This window comes from Polyodon spathula, chromosome 4 (assembly GCF_017654505.1).
Source record: "Polyodon spathula isolate WHYD16114869_AA chromosome 4, ASM1765450v1, whole genome shotgun sequence".
Classification (NCBI taxonomy): Eukaryota; Metazoa; Chordata; class Actinopteri; order Acipenseriformes; family Polyodontidae; genus Polyodon; species Polyodon spathula.
In genome coordinates this window covers 9,081,555-9,101,297 of record NC_054537.1, presented here as the reverse complement: position 1 = coordinate 9,101,297, position 19,743 = coordinate 9,081,555, and the positions used below count along the sequence as shown (strand labels likewise).

The following is a 19,743-nucleotide window of genomic DNA, read 5'->3' as shown; positions in this document are numbered from 1 at the left end:
GTCCTTTGCTTGAGCCAAAAGCTAGCAGCTCCTGAAGGGTTATTGCTAGCCGATGGATGCTTAACTTCCAGCTAGTGACTTAGAACAGTGGAGCCAAGTCTGGATTTACAGTACTCAACTTGAATGAGGTTGCTGTCTATGGTGCTATTTAGCTGTAAAGGAAGTTTGAATTTGCCTGTTTTCAGACATAAGTCAATAGAATGCAACACTTTGTCAAATACAATGAAACCTCTGTGAAGGGTACACCTTGACATACGGACCACCTGCATATTACAGATCCCTTTTTGCAATCCACAAGTATTAATGTAAAAAGTAGCCTGGTTGATGGCCACCTGTTTTACATTTTTCTAAACCCCTAGGGTGGTCTTCTTTTAGACAGATTTTTTTTTTTTTTTTTTTTTTTTTTTATTATTCTGCAAAACTTGATCCGCCGCATGCAGAATCCAGCTCTGGAAACCGAGTACCAATTAGCCATCTTTAAGCACCCGACTCAACAATGGTTCATGTGCTTTCTATTTGAATCGGAGCTTCTCCATTCCCAGACAAATTTGCATTCAAAATGCGAGTAGCCCTCTGAAGCCTCACACCTGTTCATTTTTTATTTATTTAATTACTTTTTCCATAAAATTAGACACATTACATGCTTGAAATGTCCCATGCAGTTATGGAGGCCTTCCAACCACAGCAAAGTCCTGGTGTTCCAGATATGCTCCCCAGTGGGAGCACTCCCTAGAACACAGGACTTTCAAGTGACAAAGGGAGGACAGTAACGTTGCTTTTCATACCCTTTATGCACAGGTTTGCTTTTTTTTATTTTTTTATGTGTACAGCTCCGGGGAATGTGTTGGGTTTTACTGCTGTTAGCCAGTTGTTGGTTGCTGCTGTAATAAATGCAATAAAATTCTCTGGTTATTAGCAGCTACTGCCTTGGAAAAAGAGAAACACTTATTTTATCTTATGTCACACACAATACACTTTTTTTCTTTTTGAAAAGGACAGTTGTTCCTCTATTTGCTGAAGTTAACCAAAGGCCCCCAGGCATGATATAATATGTCAGTCATCAAAATCTCTTAATATAAGACTAAACCTCTAAAATAACATTAATGACTTCATATTGTGTGGAATGTATGAGGGACTTTTAACAGCACAGAACACTACTTGGAAGCTGTTTATTTTTATTTTGTTTATATATAATGTTTTCTCTGATGTACCACCAGTGCCATGCACAATGGCTTATAATCTGATATAAACATTCCTCACTGGTATGATATAAAACAATGTCCAGTCTGCTCATTACAGAGTTTAGAGTTTAAACTTACAACCGAACACGTGGGCCCCAAACTGACATTGCTGTTTTAACAGGTTACTACAGTTCGTTTAAAAAAAAAAACCAAAAAAACAAACGTAGTTGTTTTTCTTGCTAATGGACATTTATCCTTGCAGCTATAAGAACATACTTTGCAGTGCTTAAGTGTACTGTCTATGGAATGTGTGGAGCTTTGCTGAAATTCGTAGTGAGCCTACATTAGACAAATAAGGTGCATCATCGTAATTGTTTGCCTCTTTCACTGTTGATAAATAAGTGTCTAGATCAGCTGTTCTGGCATTCTAACTGATTAGATGCTCAAGTAGGCGTCCAATATTTTTTATTTTTTATAGGTAAAACAGGTTGTTTTAACTTGTTACTGTACAGGCAGTAAAAATCTCTAAACTGTATTTTAAGTGCTCCTGTTTCTTATGGTAAAGTTGGTTCTTGTTTAATTGGCTTATTTTTGTTCTTTGCACAAACGGCTTATTCTGCTCTGTGCGCATCGTTCTATTAGTATACAGGCAGCAGGGGTCCTTCAGACACAGGGACTATCAGGAATCTGTCATTGTTAGTGGAGTCTTCATTTGTCATATGATGACTGCTGTTCATTTCTCACATACCCAAAACCTTATCTCGCACACCTCACTGTAACTCATTCGATTGTATGCGTTAAAAGCATTGTTTTTGTTTTTAAATAAATCAAATACAATGCTTTTTTCAATCTCAATTCTTTTAAAGTGACGTCAGCATTAAAGTGTCTCCTCCTACTGATAATTAAACTCACAGACAGACTTTTTTTGAGTTGCTTCATTGGAAATCTAGGTGCTGTATGGGTGCATAGAGATACTTTTTGAAACTCATGGCAGGAAAAATGCTTAATTCCATCATCATCTTTCCAGCCAACTCACAAACATATCACAGATTCTCTAAATCTGCATGTACTTTACTCCGTACATCTTGTAGTAACTTGAAGTTCCTCTTTCTCCTCCTTTTAGAGAAGGAGCAAACGCGGCTCTAGTAGTGCATATGATCAAAGCTTAAGTGATTCTTCATCACACTCTTTGGATAAACATCATGACAAGGATAAAAAGGTAAGGGAATATTGTGAGCTTCCCTGCTTCCTGATGTCTTTGATTAACGAAGACTTAAGACTTTTTTTTTTTTTTTTTTTTTTTTTTTATTGTTTGAAACAACTCATTGCAAGTATTTTACTTGACCGTTTACTGTGCTCGGCAGTGACACTACACTTAGAAATCATGCATTTTGTAAATTCAAGTAATTAATACATTTGCATTTCAAGCTTTATCAGATTTTCTACAAATTGTTCTGATCCATATTTAAGATCATTATATTTGTTTTTTTCATGTATTAATGTTATAAATTAAAATATTAGTATACTGTATACAGCATGTATGTAGGCCATATATAGATAGATAGATAGATAGATTATTTTTTTTTTTTTTTATCTAAGAAACATGGATAACAAACTGTATGAAATCAATTAGGAAAACCCCAAACATGCCAACATCAGTTTATTGTAGACTGTGACTATACAATACATAAGTGATCAAAAACTTGCTTCAGGCAATATCAGTTTAAAGTTACCTAAGTGATCTTTCAACTTTAACCTAAAAATACATTTTAGGAAATACCATTATAAGCAAAAATGTTTGTCCTGATTTATAAATGTAATCCTTAGTGGTCCTTTCTGTAGTTTCTTGAACTTGTTTTTCATTTACCCACCTAGTTCCAAATGCATGTTTCTTTTGAAAAAAATACAATATAGTTAAAGAAAATGTGAATAACAGGTAGAAATTCTCCAAAAATTGAAGTAGCCTGTTCTCAGATAAAGAAAATGGCAATTAATGGGTTAAGTGTCTCCTCTCTGGACTCTTAAGCATCTAACTATCGCAGCAATCAATTATCTAAAAGGTAGTGGCTGCTGCGTTACATGGTAAGTGAAAAATTCTGTGAATTGCAGTATGAATTTATCATAAAGTAATTGTTTTATTGCTTGAGGTAATGTGTTCCCATAGTTTATATTATTAAACATAAGGTGATAATCTTGATTATTGAAGTGAGTTCTGACTAACTGATACAACTTAATTGTTACAACATATGGAAGGCCTAATTTTTTAAAATGCAGAACTAATAACTATTGTAGAAGTAAGCTGTTTGATCAATTGGTTTTCCTGCCTGTATTTCACATAGGACATTCTGTAATGGATACGGTTTCATCACAGTAAATATCCATATATTAAAGTACCTTTAATTTCAGATAAGTACGTTCTTTACTTCGCGTAGAGGTCTATTCAGTTGATCTGAGATGTGGAATTGTTTAGATCACTAAATGGGTGCATTGTGTTTGGCATTTGTGAAATTAACGTCTCTTCATGCATGTGAATGTCTTTGCATGTTTATATTTAAAAGTACACCGGCAGTATTTACACCCACTACTGTTTACATTAATAGACTGTTACTTTCTGCCTCTCTTGGTAATATACAGGCATTTTTTTGTCTGAGGAATTGAATATTCAGTGCTAAATAGTTTTAAAAAAAAATTCATGGGGGGAGCCTATAATATTTGTGGCTGATTTCCAGTTTTGCTTGTAGAATTTCTATAAACATGTTTTTAAACCAATGTAATATGGGCAAGAAAAGGGAAGTAAAGAAGCCAAATAGCAAGACACAACTGCAAGAGATTTGATTTGCCATCCACAGAGAAGTTTTGTTTACCTGTATTCGCCTGTGGTTGGATGAGCATGGCAAGATTTAATTACATTAAATACATATTTTAAAATGCTTTTGTGTTGCTGTTGTTATATTATTAGTGTGTTATTTTATATTTAAAACATGTTTAGCACTTACTGGGTTTCATATTCCAAGCAAAATAAACAATCCATTAGAAATGTATGGTTTTAATTAGCTGGCAAGTCATATTTTTTTAAGTTCTTTTTCTCTGGTGTGGCAGACTGCCACATGTTTCTCAGGGAATTATAATCTCTGAATAAAAATGTAAAGAGCATGACTCAATACTAATTTGTTGCCTAGTTGACTTGCATTGCTCTGATTTTAATTAATGTACTTTTTAATATCAAAGCAAATTTAAAATTATTTCTGTTGATGCAGAATTTATCTGCCTTGTTATAAAATGCAAATGTGCAAAGATCTACCTGCGAAGTGCAAAAAAATAAATACAAATGTAGCTCAGAATTGGAGTTATTTGAAATTTTAAACACGAACAATGATTTTAATGATTTGGGCTTTTTTAATTTGGTGGTGGTGGTGATGATTATGATGATAAAGAACTGATACATGAACTTGTATTAACATCTGTGTAGGTAATATGCTGTATGTAATTCAAACATAATGTTTTAAATACACTACTTACAAAAAGTAATGATAAAAAAATAAAGACACTAGATGAATGCTAAAGTAGAACTATTTCACACCACAGCTTTCTGGGACGGTTTTGAACCCTTTAACAATTATGTTCTTTCATAGTAATGTGTATTTATTCAGCTGAGTGGGGGAAGGGGGAGGGAGGGGGGTAATTCTCATGGAGGTGTTCTGTTCATTGTGAAAAGCGTAAATTCACACACTTCCCTCACCCCCCCTCCGATACTAAATATGGAAGCAGAGGTCACGTGCCTTATATGTATACCTAGGATATAGGAATATAAAGGGAGTTAGCAGGGAGTTAAGATATGGATCACCAGAAAGAGAAACTTTGCAAATTGAATGAATAAATGTTGTTTCTTTTTTCCAGTGATAGGGTGTAAAACATTTTGAAAGCTGTAATATTCATGCATTGTCAAGGTCAATAGGTTTTTCATTTTAACTGTATTATGCAGGGTAAGAGGAAGTACTCTGGAAATGAAATAAAATTACCACAACATTTCTTATAAATGAATTGATTCAGAACCCAGCACACAGCATTACCAACTGTATCTGGAATTGCTGCTGTGTCAGCTAGCTTTTTAACTTTTTTTGTGCTCTGCAAAGGATACTTCCAGTAAATGTAATTCCTTGAAGATTGATAGTGGTGCAGTATATAGTGAAGAAGGTTTTGCTGAGTTTTATACTGTATTACGGCTATTTTGCAAATAATATCAAATGCACTGTATTAATGTTAGTGGTGGCATTTTTCTAAAATTGTCAACAATGTTATTTTGCATGTTTCATATTTATATCAAGGCTATTTTTTGTTTATTTATCAAGCATACTTGGTTAAGATGATATAATAAAATGGTCATGTCTCCTTGTTGGAATCCTCTTCCCATTGGATGGTTAATTTAAAGATCCCTGTGACCCATTTCATGGAAGTTCTGCGATTCCAATTTACTTGCGAGGATGCAGAAGTTGTCGCTGCATGCGTTTCATAAAACACATCGCAAGTGCTGTCGTTTGCGACCACCCATGTGATCTGCGTTGAGAAAAATTGATCGATTACGTAATTACATACAATTTCAGGAGTGCCAAGGAAAGTCAATTTATCAAAAAAAAAAAAAAAGATAATTATTGAAATGGTTGGTCAACAGAAATCCATTCTGTTCAGCAAGTTGTCAGGAAGTTTAGTCGCAAAGAAAAGAAAGTGACAGATGATTTTATGCGGTAATTCACTTCCAAGCGGTACAGTTTGACTTAGAGTAAAAATGTAGCATAATTGTATAATTACAACCACCACTACTGCAACTACTACTACTAAGGTGTTGTTGTTATTATTATTAGTAGTAGTAGTAGTAGTAGTAATAACAAACAGCAATAATAATAATCAATTGTATTATTTAATGTTTTATTATATTTGGGTAAAACTCAAGGGCCTTAAATGCTGAAAAAAATGCAGAAGTTTTCTGAAACATTTGTCAAATACCTTGAAATGTATTTGATTTATGACATGGATACATTAAGGACTAAAAAGACAGAAGTTTTTAAAGTTTATTCCTGGTCCTCTTTATTATGGAGAAAAAAAAAAACTCCCACTAACAAACTGCACAGGGCTAGTTCAGCGGTGTGCAATTTATATTGACCAACGCCCAGGACGACAAGATTTATGTGAGGGACAAAGTTTTGCTGTTACACTTTGCCAGTCGGTCAAGCAGTTTTTATTTATTTATTTATTTATATGCTTGTTCTGTTGCTAGAAAGACACTCCAGGTATATTTCCAGAGAGCCATGCAAGTTTCTGAAAACTGAATTGCGGAAGTCTAGCACCGAAGCACAACCATTTTAAAACCTGTCTCGCCACATATCATTTCTGATTGGCTAGCTGTGGAAGTAGCTGATCTTCTATTGGTTACAAAGACCCCAGAAATGGCTGCTTGAGAGCCTCTGGTAAGGCAGACTAATGTTTTAAACTTAAGGTACTATTTACGTTTTTTGTAAATTATCAAATAATTGATACTGCTTTCTTAATGGATGAACCTGACATTTAAATGCAGCAATCTAGTAAACTTAAAAAAACAAAACAAAAAAAAAGTTTTTTTAGCAGATTTTATAACACTTTGTGGTCAAGCGTTCACTTGATCATGGATGCAGTAAACACTGTCGGGATGGAGCAGAGAACAGTATAAATAAATGGATAGGTTTAGTGAGCAGAACAAAAATTAAGAGAAAAAATGTGTCGAAATATGATTGGTGAAGTATCTGTTGCTGGTAATTGGTATTGAGAGAGGATTGGAATAAGCAAAAAAAGAAAAGCCGATAGCGAAACACTTCCTGCTGCCTTTGACCCAGTGTAAGTAAACATGTCTTTGTGACAGGCTGGCGAGTGAATAGAGGCCCAGAGACAGACAGCAGTTCAAAAAAAATGATACTTTTATTATAAATAAACACAAAATAAAAGGGCACAACGGCCAGAACAAAGGTATTTAAGCACAAATAGAAAGACACAGAACAAGACTTAGAAAAATAAAGGTTTCCAGGCTGGGCGATGCCTTCACTGGATCAGAAACTACAAAAAAACACATAACAGCAAGCACAAACACCAGCTTGCTTCCTCAGCTCCCTCTTCTCTTAATGGGAAGCTGAGGCCTTCTTTTATGTCAGGTGGCTGGGTGCTGATTGATTGTTAATTACTCTAATCAACCCCAGCCACCTGAACGCAATAAACCCAGGCAGGTAGGGGAATTTAACCCCATAACTGCCAATTTATCAAGGGCAGAGCTCTGCTCTGCCACAGTCTTGTTATCCATCTAGAAGCAATAATAAATATAGATAATTTGTTATAAGTTACAAAACTTCTTAATTAAAATGCATTATTATTACTGTTATCTTACCCACTGTCTCCCAAAAGCCATCCATCACATATCTCCACTGGCAAAGCAATCGGCGATAACACAATTTGCCCAAATAAAACTGCCTTTTGTACTCCTAGGGTATTGAATGACAGCGTCTAACACAGACATTTTGGCATCTGAGGTGGCTTGAATATTAACAGAATTAAAACCTTTCCTGCACGTGTACGGATGCTCATTCACAGCAGGGCGACACAATTGGTATTTGAGATCTATCTATGGCAAATTTCTTGATCTTAGAAATCACACAGGTTCAAAATGCAGCACATGTACATTTTGTAATTTGAATTGTGATGTTAATTGAACTAATAATTGTATTTTTTTTACTATTGAAACTCAATGTTAGTTCAGTGATGTTTTGTTTCAAATATCTTTGTTAGGTTAAAACTGATTGATAATATCTATTTAGATATGTTATTTAATATGTTTGACCACCTTAAGATTAGTTATCTCCCTTTTTGGCAATTAATACTTTGATATTTATTCTGAGTCTGTGTACTGTATGCAATCTCTTCTGATTTCTCTGCCATATTGACAGCCAGTAGGTAGTTGTATGTGCGGCATGGTACATTCTATAACAGGATTTGCGATTGAAAAGTGCCAATTGTGGTGGTTGTCTTGCTGTCACAAATTCCAGTCAAAATCGGCTACGTTGCAGCCCTGCAAAAGTTTTATGAAACCCAAATTTTAATCTACGAGGTGCAACTGCAATTAAATGCAAAACTCTTATGAAACAGCCCCCTGGTATTATGTGGTTGTCCTTTAAAGACTCTCTAATTTAGAAATTAGCCCTTGGGCTGCTGCCTGAAGAAAAGAAAGAAACATCACACCGTTGGGCTAACAGCAATCCATTCTAATGTCCGAAGTCCTTAAGGGAGGCCTAGTTTGTTGTTGCCTGCTGTGTTTAACAGTGGAAGCTGGTTTATCTTGTTTGCAATGCCGGAAGAGCGAAGTTTACCATTCTGTCCACTGCATGCTGATAAGGATTGAAGGTATCAGATGTGGGGGAAAGGGGGCGGGGAATAAATAAATGCAGTCAAACATGTGTTGCCAAGAAGATTTTTGTGTTGGCATTTTTGAAAAAAATCGACTATGCACAAGTGCATTTCCCCATAGTCCTTTTTTTTTTTTTTATAAAGAAAAAATCCATGAATGTTTTCATTCCCTTACCTGTTTTCTACCATTTAAGTAGTTTTAGAAGTATGAATGCCAGGCATAAACTAAAGCCAGTAAAATACAAGAGTACTATAGGGCAGTGCTGCATGAAGTTGGGGGGCATGGAGAGTCAGTAAGGGGGGGCACGACTATGACTAATGGGGCAGCTCTGTAATTTATTTTTTAATTCATAGAACATTTTAAATACGTCTTTACTACTTTCACCTGAAGAAGAGACCTTTGTGGTCTTGAAAGCTTGTGAATAATTATTTAGTTAGTCCAATAAAATGTATTACATCTCCTCTTTGTCTTCCATCTCTGGACTAATATGGCTATCATTTTATCTCTCAAATAAATACATAAATGACAGCTAATTAGTCCAAGTTCTTATCTTTCAAATGCGCCGTTGTTGATCACCCTAGAACTTGTAGAACTGTAGAAAATAGCACTTGTAAAAAAATTAGAGAAATTATGTTTGAAGTGGCGAGTGTGTCAGTTAAACTGCAGTGAACAGAGCAACTTCCATAAAAAACACTAATGTTTTAACAGGTGTTTTTTTTTCTCCTAGATTTAATGTAAATCGCATATTTTTTCCTCTATTTTAACCCAAAAAAAGTCCCGCTTTAGCTAAATACGTAAATGTTAAACACATTCTCGAGTCGGTGTGTAAAGAGCATACAGTGCCAAATCAAACACATCAATGGGTGTTGGCTTGCATGTTAAAGGGCTGTGCACACCGGATGCAAGCAAATTATATATATGTAATATATGATTTTTATTTTTTTTAATTTAAAACTATTGTTTTAAATGGAGTAATGCAAAGCGAAGTGCACAAATGAGGAAATAAGGTCAAAGGTAGTGGCTGTCAGACTGTCACTGTCTCGCTCACGCAGAGATTACAACAGATATAAAAAAAAAAAAAAGTACATCAATGAGAATTTAATTATTAAAGTCGAAAAGTATAATATTCTTTATGATGCCAGTGTCCGTGGTTATAAAGACAATAAAAAGGAGGACACCACATGGCAAGAAATTGCCGAACAATTGGAAATTGATGGTATGTCTATCTCTCTTTATTTCACCTTAAGTTTTGATTTCATATTTTGTATTTGACCAATAATAATAATAATAATTGCATTCGCTCACAAGCTGGTGGTATTCCCCAAACTGTTGTGTGTGTGTGTGTGTTTGTGTGTGTGTGGTGTACCCATGCTCTATTTCCTGTTAATTATTTTTTTTGTCTCAGCAAAAGGAGATTTTTTTTTTTTTTTATGTACTTGTGCAGTGTGTCGTCACTTTGCCCCCGGTGTGCATACTTTATTCACCTCTAATTCGCTCGCTTGCATCCAGTGTGCATAGCCCTTTACCAGATGTAGCTGGCAGAATAATTTTTGTTTTTGTAATAATCCAGATTAATTTTTTTAGATTTAATTGCTGAATGATAATGTTTTTCAGATGTGTCTTAGGTAAATGTTGAATCGCCAAGTTTAAAAAAATAAATAAATAAAAAATAAGATTTTAGTTGCATGTATTTTTTCACAGATTTATTTGTTAGAAATGTTAGCTAAATGTTCACTCACTCAGTGTAATATGTATATATATATATATATATATGTAATATATATATATATATATATATATATATATATATATATATGTGTGTATGTATATATATATATATGTATCATAATATATATATAATATATTATATATATTATATATATATATCTATATATATATATCTATCTATATATATATCTATATATATATATATAATAAATAAATATTGAATTTGTGATACATTTATGTATTGAGCTAAATCTGAACTTTTTGTGGTTAGGGAAAAAAATTGCAATTTGCATGAAATCGGGCCAGAAAAAAAATTTAATTAAAATATAAAGTTAGGTCAATTTTTTTAATATGTCTGGGGAAAATTATACCGACCCTCCCCCCGCGTTGAAAACGTCTGCTGGGGGGGGGGGGGGGGGGGGGGGGGGGGGGCATTTAAAGAGTTTGCACACTATTGCTATAGGGGAAAGGGTGATAAAGAAAAACAGCTTCAGGGCTGGGCAGCACAGAGTGTTCTATATTATGTAAAGGAACCCCCTTTTTATTGCCTGGGGTGTGTGGTTTTCAATCAGTGTCTGTTTGGAATGACTGCTGACCAGTTCTACCTGATTGCTGTTTGGGAGGGCCTTAATGAAACATGTTTTGGTTGTTTGAGTTTATTTGCTATTGCATTTGGTACGTGTCGGAAGAAAGGAGGCCTAGAGGTACCCATTGTGTAAGGTGAGAATGTAAGGCTATATGACAGTAGTTTTTACTTTGAAAACTTTGGAACCTGTTTTCTGAAGTTTTCTTTTTAATAACAAAGTTCAAAAACAAAGTTATTGATAAAATGATTACAAGGCAGCAGGCTATTGCCTAACTCCAAAAAATGTATTGCCTTAAAACTAAACCTGTAATATTAAAATGAGAGGCAAGAAATTCATGTTTTAGCTGGTATTTTTTTATTTACTTTTTAAAAAGGGAGTGAACTGGTCTTAAACTTTTTCTTGAATTGTTTTAGGGCTGTAGAAGGTTGGGATTAGGGTGCATTAGCTACTGCTTCAGTGTTACCGTAAAAATCATTGTATAGATCACACTGGCGTAAACGTTGCTCCCCCATCTTTTTGAGACTTCAATTTTAGGAAAACACTTGTGTATAAACAACGTTGTGTTTAAAATACTTTTTTTTTTTTTTTTTTTTTTCCCCTACATGTTCAACACCCAGTTTTTAGTTAAGCTGCTGGAAACTCTTCGGTTTTTCAAAAATTGTAAATAATTGGTTCAAGTAAATTTAAGTGCAATGTCGAAATAAATCAGAATGTAGATACAATACGATGACAGTACTGTACATTTCAGAGGTGACAGTGTAAACCACTGACAGATGCTACTTAAATGGATTTAGAAAGTAATAATTAACAGCTTAAAATCATCTCATACATGTAGCATCGGATCTCTTGTTAGCCTATTTTATTTTAGCTTATAAAGTACCCAAACACTTCAAGAACAAATAATCTTTGCATTACTGAACATTTCTTAGGCAATAGTTCCAGCTGTATTGGCTTTTATAAATGTGTTGTTTTAATTCAGATTTAAAAGAAAAGTATTAAACATTGCTGCTTGCATCAATTAAAGTAAAACTAAAACAGTAAACTAAACTAAACAGTGCACCATTTAATAACCAGTAAAGAAAACCTCTTACAGTTGCATACTGTGTAAATACAGTATAATCGTAAATCTCAAAATACTACTCACTTCTAAATCTTTTGTAGTCATTTTTGTATTACTTTAGTATAAATACATGTTACTTTGGATTCATATGTTGTTTTTTACTGACGTTATGTGAACGAAAAGACACACATTTGCCCCTTTTCCCATTGGAAATAGTGATATTTTGAAATATCACTGTCCTGGTCACAAAAGCAAAGTTTGTGGGGAATAATAGCCATTTTCTATACTTTTGAGGCATAAGGAATTAGGAAATAACACTTACTACCCAGCAACAAAAAAAATTAAAAAAATGTGTTACACGATGTAATCAGAACCATAACCATACACATACTTTACAAGTCTACCACTGTGTTGCACTGACATGTAGAACACGTAACAGTATGTATTAAAGTCATTCAAACAAAATGTTTTCTACCTTGGGCCATTAACACTTTCCTCCTCTATCAGCTTGTTTTTCTTTCTCCATGTTTAAGTTTGTTTTGTCTCCAGTCACGTACTGTTTTTTCAGCATTGCAATTGCCATGCATGTCGGCATTCAACAACGCACAATTTCAAACCTGTTGTGTAGCATTTTTGGTTTTTGTCTGACTGTCCTGCTTTATCTAGCCTCAAAGACACCTGTGTCAGCCCTGTGTAATATTGCTTTGCAGTTGCAATGAACAGAAGACTTGATAAGTTTACTTAGCTTTCTAGCCAATAGCTGTTTGTTGCAGATCCCAGGGGCTGGTTCAGTCTGAATGTTGACAAACCAATGGCTCAGGAGGGTGGGATTAAGCAAATTCTTAGAGACTGCCTTCTATTGTGTAACAAGTGAAGCAGTAACGTTTTCATATTCTGAAGATTGATAACTTTAACCACTATTTCTATTTTCTCTTCGTACACACATCTGGGTCGAGATGAGGTCAGTCAAGAATCTGAAAGCTTGCATTTAACATTCAAAATGACTGAGTGTAACTAATAAAAACTTTTAATTGTAACAGTGGCTTTGTGTTTCAACCCAGCAACATGACCTGAATGCCATAGGCCCTGAAAGATCTGGTTGTTGATAGTTTAAGTTTGTGTGATCCATAACCATGGCTGTAGTAATCCCCTTGTGGCTCTGGTACAGTAGTTTAATGTTGCAGACACCAGCGCACATGTCACACCGGTGTATTAGTCACCGATGTATTAAGGGCTTTGCAAAAAGCGTTTACAGCGTTTTTTACGTTGTGTAGTGAACAGGCATGCGGTGCAGTAGTTGGGTTTCTGCACCTATGCTGTTGTCCCCAGTATTTTTCCTTTCTCCATACTTGGTTAATTCTATGATGGTTGCAGCATGCTAATAAAAGCCGCTATTTAAGCACTTGAGTTACTTCAAATAGTAGCAGTTAAGATACTACTTTATTTAGTCTGCAACTTTTCTTTCCAGGATGGCAATTGCATATGGTTAAGACTTCACTAATTAGTTAAGTTCTGATGCCACCTTTGAATGTAAACCATCAACCTCTCTTTCCTACTTTCACCTGGAGAAGAGACTTTCTTTAAGGTCTTGAAAGCTTGTGATTAATTATTGTTTAGTTAGTCCAATGAAAGGTATCTCCTTCTCTTTGTCTACTAATTAGTTAGAAAGGCCAACTTATATATATAAATTAAATATTTGAAATATATTTGCATATAAAAAAAACTTTTTTTTTCTCCTCTTTACAGAAACATAAAGAAAGAGACAAGCACAAACCAAAGCATAAGAAATCTGCACCCGGTCTTGTTCCTCCTGCACCTGCACTTGTTCATTCTTTGACAGTAACAACGGAGAAGGTAAATGAGGCAAGTCAGTCGTGTTTGTGGCAGTATAAATATTTTCAATTGTAAAAAAATCCTATTAAATATGCTGCTAAATCAACTGCTAATATCTTGAAAATCATTTGAAATGCCAAAACTGTATCTTCAGTGTTATATTCACATTTGGTACACAGCTGTATACTGTGTTTTTATGTTAACTCCTGTGGCACATTGTTTTAACTTCTGGCCTGATTGATAATACAAATCACACAAGTTTAGATAGCATGATAGCGGTATATGATGCTCTCAACAATATTCCTTTACAGCTGATGTCCAATAAAAATGATGTCCAGCTGATGTCCAATTGTTTCACTACAACATTGTTTTGTCCTTTGGCAATATGAATGGTGAAGATCACATGCTTTTTCACGTAGCTGTTTTACATTTTTATTTTTACAGTTCATACCAGATACAGGAACAGATGTTTGATTAAAATTAAAAAAAAAAAAAAAAAAAGAGAAAAACTGGGGTTACTTTTGTTCTGTGGTCTAACTGCTGTTTTTTTTTTTTTTTTTTTATATAATTTTTTTTTTATATAACAAACCTCAGAGTTACACAAGCACAAGTGGTGGTGGCAGCTCCATGCCTGGTTCCCTGAAGCGACTGGAGGAGACCACAGCTCGGTTTACAAATGCAAATTTCCAGGAAGTCCCTGCACACCCGACCAGTGGAAAAGATGGCGGTGCAGATGTCAAAGTGGGGGGAGAGGGCAAAGGAAAAAAAGCTGCAGGTCACATCACCAGCCAAAAGGGAAGGAAGCCTGGTGCTGGAAAAACTCCAGTCGGTGTCACGGTCGCAGCAGCAACCTCCACTAGCCCTTTCCAGCAAGTTGCAGGTATGCAAACAAGTATTGCAAGCCACAGTAATGCCATTCGTTTTGATTGGCTTCAGTTTAGTTTCACGTATTTTTTTTTTATTTCTCAAGTGATGAGGACAGTTGGATAACATCTTTCCCCTTTAAAGGTTTTCTTGCTCGCCTGGGCCTTCTCCACTTTCTGTAACTAAAGTAATTTTGCTAAAAATAGCTGAGAGTGAGTTATAGTGCTCCATCTGTTACCTATTAATCTGGGAGAGTTTTCCTGGTTCCTTGTGTCTCCTGATTTGTTGTGTTGGCAAAGGTCAGTGTTTCTTATTTGTTGCAAGGTAAGGTTATTCTCCAGCAGTGTCTGATTTTGAAAGTTTGAGGGAAGGAGGAGATGGTAGGTGTTAATTGTCTAATTGTTCTACTCATAAAGTAATTTGAAGTGTAAATAAATTAACAGTTTACTGTTTGCATTTCAAATATTTACAGATTTTGGGTTGTTTACAATTTGCTTTTTTATTATAGTGAAAAACTTAATTTGAATCAACTGCATTTTTTAAATGAAAAATCAAATCATGTTTGCTTTGAATTTTATTATATTAAGAGGCCTCGTTGTAATTTGAAGATTATTTTAGGTGCACACACGTTATTTAAAATATACAATTTCAACTGTGTTTAAAAAATACTCTGTTAGGGTTAGGGTTAAATTGACATGGGTTTACAACAAACTTCTGTGTTGAACCCCAGTGTGTGTTATTTTATTGTAATTAATGGAGGGGGCTGTGTTAATATTTCAGATGTCATGCATCATTATAACAATACACTTAATGAAACGAGCATTGCATTAAGAAAGGTGTTTACAGGATCCCCAAGTGGCTCATTCATTTAAGCATTGCTGCTGGGAGTACAGGACGAGTCACCCGGCTTGGACGGCACCAGCTCGGGTCCGGGCTGTGCAAAGAGGCTGAACTTTGCTGGGGACTCCGAAGGGGTTGTCACATTGACTCTGATGTTGCCGGGGTGGGGGATGGCAAACAGACAGGGATTTCTTCTCATTGCACAACAGTGAACCTTACAGCAGGAAAAATAAATAATTGGTCACGTCTTTAAAATAAATAAATAAATAAAAAGGGGTTTGCAATAACTTTGTAAGATTTTAGAAAGATGTCACAGAAAAGTTCCAATTTTACTTACCTAATCATGGTGGTTCAGTTTTTCAGTAGATGTAACTAGAGTTATACTTGTCATCGCTGCCTTTTTTTGACAACCGAGGTAAGCACTGATGTATCTCTGTGTTGGCTGACATTTATTCATTTATGCTTCCTTGGCGCTTGCACTATTTTTTTTATGTTGTGGGATTGAAAAAAGCAGCACAGCAGTTCAACAACAGCTTCTGTTAAATCAAGGCTAAGGCTGTGTGGGTGGATTTTTTTTATATAAGCTAGGCATTTCTAAATTTCTTTGCTTTTCCTTCTCTCACAGGCAGCCATTTGGGCACTGCTGGCAGTGCAAAGACCTCTTCTGGCAGCTCAGTCCAATCTCCCCAGGAATTTCTGAGCTTCACAGAATCTGATCTGCGAAATGACAGCTACACACATTCACAGCAGTTGTCATACACAAGAGGCCTATCTAAAGGAGATGCAGCGGGTCTGGAAGGGGGTCTAAACGCTTTTAGTTCTTTAATGGCCCTCCCATCCCTCTCCGCTGGGGCTGCACAGGCTAAAAGCAATGAGAACTCTCACGGAGACTTGAGCAGCTCGGCCAGCCAGGCTTCAGCAGGATATAAGCGATCCCAGCCCAACTCTGGCAGCGTGGAGGAAGACAACGTGAAGGGAAAGAAGCGCAAGGGAAATAAAAGCAAGCACGGACTTGGAAGGCCCAAAGGAAATAAGGCTCAGGAGGCTGTTTCTTCTGCCTCGCCAGCCTCTTCTGTGGCATCAGCTGCAGGCAGCGTGAATGGTGGCAACTATAACAATAATGGCAGCATTAACATTAACGTTGTCCAGAAATCTCCAACGTTGCTCAGGAATGGAAGTTTTCACAATGTGAATGTTGGCTCATCTCCTGCTGTAACAGGTAGGGCTCAGTGTCTCTGATTGGGAGGTTGGAAGAACGGGGTTCTGTTCTTCAACCCTTTTTTTTTTTTTGTTTGCTTTTAGGTTAATTTATTGATGATCAAAGTCTGCTGTGGTATACAGGCTTTTGTGTGGCTGTAGACTAAAACCTCTCCGTATTTCACACATGTAGAGAAAGGCCTATTTTGTTTTGTTCTACAGTACTGCAGTAGCACACTTTATTTTACATTTTATCATTTCATTAATAAAATAAAGACTTTGGTTTGTTTTTAAAATATGTATTGTATACGGCTTACTAGCTTATTTTCTGACCTTATATTGACTTTTATTAAAATAGCTTAATCTGTGAGGGCTGGTGTGATTTTAGACCCTCTGTGCACACTGAGTGAAATTTGAGCTGTCCATCAATGGTTCAAGACAAATTGGTTGTAATCTTTTTTTCTTTTTTTTTGTTTAGAAGAAAACAAAAAAGCACTGCCCAAGCTAAGCTCTCTGTCTGATCCCAGTCCAGGGCTGCAAAAGTATTAAGGGAGGCTTGACTCAATGGTGCTCCAAATTTTAGCCCACCCTGCAACAGTAAACAAAGGATAAAAGCTGAGGTGCTCCCAATTAATCTCAAGTGGAACAGAAACTTGGTTACTAAATTAGTGAATTCCTTCCACTCTTGTGTGAGCCAGGAAAAAAGAATCCTTTTCAGAAATTGATGGCTGTTTTTTTTTTTAAATTTTTAATGTAGGTTTGGGAGGGTGGTCTTCACGTTTGGCTGTTAATTTTGAATTACAGCCATTGAGTGAAAAAGTGTGAGCATAATAGAGTTGCTTTAATACAGTAATCCCAAAGTTTATGAAGCCAAGCTGAGCCTTCCTGTATTCAATACAAATAACCGCTGTGTGTGTGTGTGTGTGTGTGTCTATATATATATATATATATATATATATATATATATATATATATATATATATATATATATATATATATATATATATGTGTGTGTGTGTGTGTGTGTGTGTGTTATGTATATATATATATATATATATACATATAGACACACAGTACCAGTCAAAAGTTTGAGTACACTTGCTGGAAACTAGGTTTTTTTTTCTTAATAATTGACAATGTTTTACGTTATACGTTTCTGTAAATACTTGAAAATGAAAACACATGTTAAAATATACAAAACAAAACATAAGGAGTATCAAAGCAATGTTCAAGAAAATTGAAAATTGTCTCTAAATCTTGGATTCCTCAAAATAGCCACTCTTTGCCTTAATAACAGACAGGGATTCGGTTAACAACTTTCAGCAGGAAATCGCCCGACATTTCTTCCCACCTCTTCTGCGGCAATTTCCAGAGATGTAGGGCACTTGTGGGTAGCTTTGCTTTGACTCTTCTGTCCAGTTCGTCCCATACAAGTTCCGTGGGATTGAAGTCTGGAGACTGGGTAGAGCAGGTCATTAGATTGAGTTGTCCTTCACTTTCCTTCTTCGCCAGATAGTTTTTGCACAATTTTGAGGTGTGTTTCGAGTCATTACCTTGCTGAAGAATGAAGGACTGCCCAACGAGCCGTAATCCTGGTGGAATGGCATGCCTCTGAAGTATGCTATGATAGTCATGCTGGTTGAGCTTGCCATGGACTTGGTAATGACCACCAACTCTGTCACCAGCAAAGCAACCCCAGACCATGACACCGCCTCCGCCATGCTTGACAGTGGGAACCACACGTGCAGAACTCATGCGCTCACCCTTTCTGCGTCTTGCAAATACTCGACGGTTGGACCCAAATATTTCAAATTTTGACTCATCGGTCCATAAGACCGACTTCCACTCCTCAAACCTCCAGTTTCCAGCTTCACACAATCTCCTCTGAACAGTTGATGTTGAAACATCTGTACTTCTAGTAGCATTCAGCAGTGTTTGTATTTCAGGGCCAGTTAATCGCCGATTTCGCAGACTTGTGACACGAATGAACTTATTCTCTGATTCTGAGGTCACCCTTGGCCTGCCTGACCTTGTTTGGTCCTCATGAGTGCCAGTTTGTTCAAATAGTTTGGTCTTGGCCACAGCAGTTACAGACACTTGCAAAGTTCTTGCGATTTGTCTTAAAGATTGACCTTCATTTCTTAAAGTAATTACAGACTTTTTTCTTTGCTTAACTGAGCGTATTTTCTTACATTCAGGAATGACAAACTTGTACCTATGCTACCTATATATTTATAGTAATCATGGACCCTCATCTGTTAACAATAATTGGTGACTAAAGGTTAATTAGGAAACATGCTAGTTAACTCAGAGAACATCGAACAAAGACACTTTTATACTTAGGCCAGTGTTCTAACACTGTTATATACATTTCAGACTTTTAACTGACTTGGGCTTCAGACTGAAATCCCCTTGCTTTGGGTGACCATTTCATTGAAATTGACAAGATTTACATTTTCATTTAAAAATGTAATTTTTTAATGCAATTCACTTGTGATTATCGGCTTATACAAGTACACATCATATAATGAAATGTTATGTGTTTATAGACAAGTTTATACAGTTAAAAACATAGATAATCATGAAAAACCTGGTTTCAAGCAGGTGTACTCAAACTTTTGACTGGTACTATAAATATATATATATATATATATATATATATATATATATATATATATATATATATATATATATATATATATATATATATATATAGCTCTGGAAAAAATTAAGAGATCACTGCAAAATTATCAGTTTCTCTGGTTTTACTGTTTATAGATATGAGTTTGGGTAAAATGAACATTTTGGTTTTATTCTATAAACTACTGACAACATTTCTCCCAAATTCCAAATAAAAATATATATTTTTTTTTTTTACAAAGTTTTTACACAACTGGTCAAAATAACAAAAAAGATGCAGTGTTGTCAGACCTTGAATAATGGAAAGAAAATAAGTTCATATTCATTTTTAAACAACACAGTACTAATGTTTTGACTTAGGAGGAGTTCAGAAATCAATATTTGGTGGAATAA

General features: G+C 35.5%; 1 protein-coding gene across 7 annotated transcripts in view; it reads left to right on the top strand.

The window, feature by feature from the left end:
- The window catches only part of LOC121314139 (protein AF-10-like), a 61,181-nt gene that overhangs the window by 18,125 nt on the left and 23,313 nt on the right, over positions 1 to 19,743 (top strand). For 5 of the 7 annotated variants that reach the window (XM_041247104.1, XM_041247101.1, XM_041247099.1 and 2 more), the window contains 4 exons: positions 2,305 to 2,400; positions 13,723 to 13,830; positions 14,404 to 14,689; positions 16,139 to 16,732. In XM_041247104.1, coding sequence (XP_041103038.1) covers positions 2,305 to 2,400; positions 13,723 to 13,830; positions 14,404 to 14,689; positions 16,139 to 16,732 — 1,084 coding nt within the window. The remainder of the gene's footprint in view (positions 1 to 2,304; positions 2,401 to 13,722; positions 13,831 to 14,403; positions 14,690 to 16,138; positions 16,733 to 19,743) is intronic. The other 2 variants (XM_041247102.1, XM_041247100.1) reach the window with 1 other exon arrangement.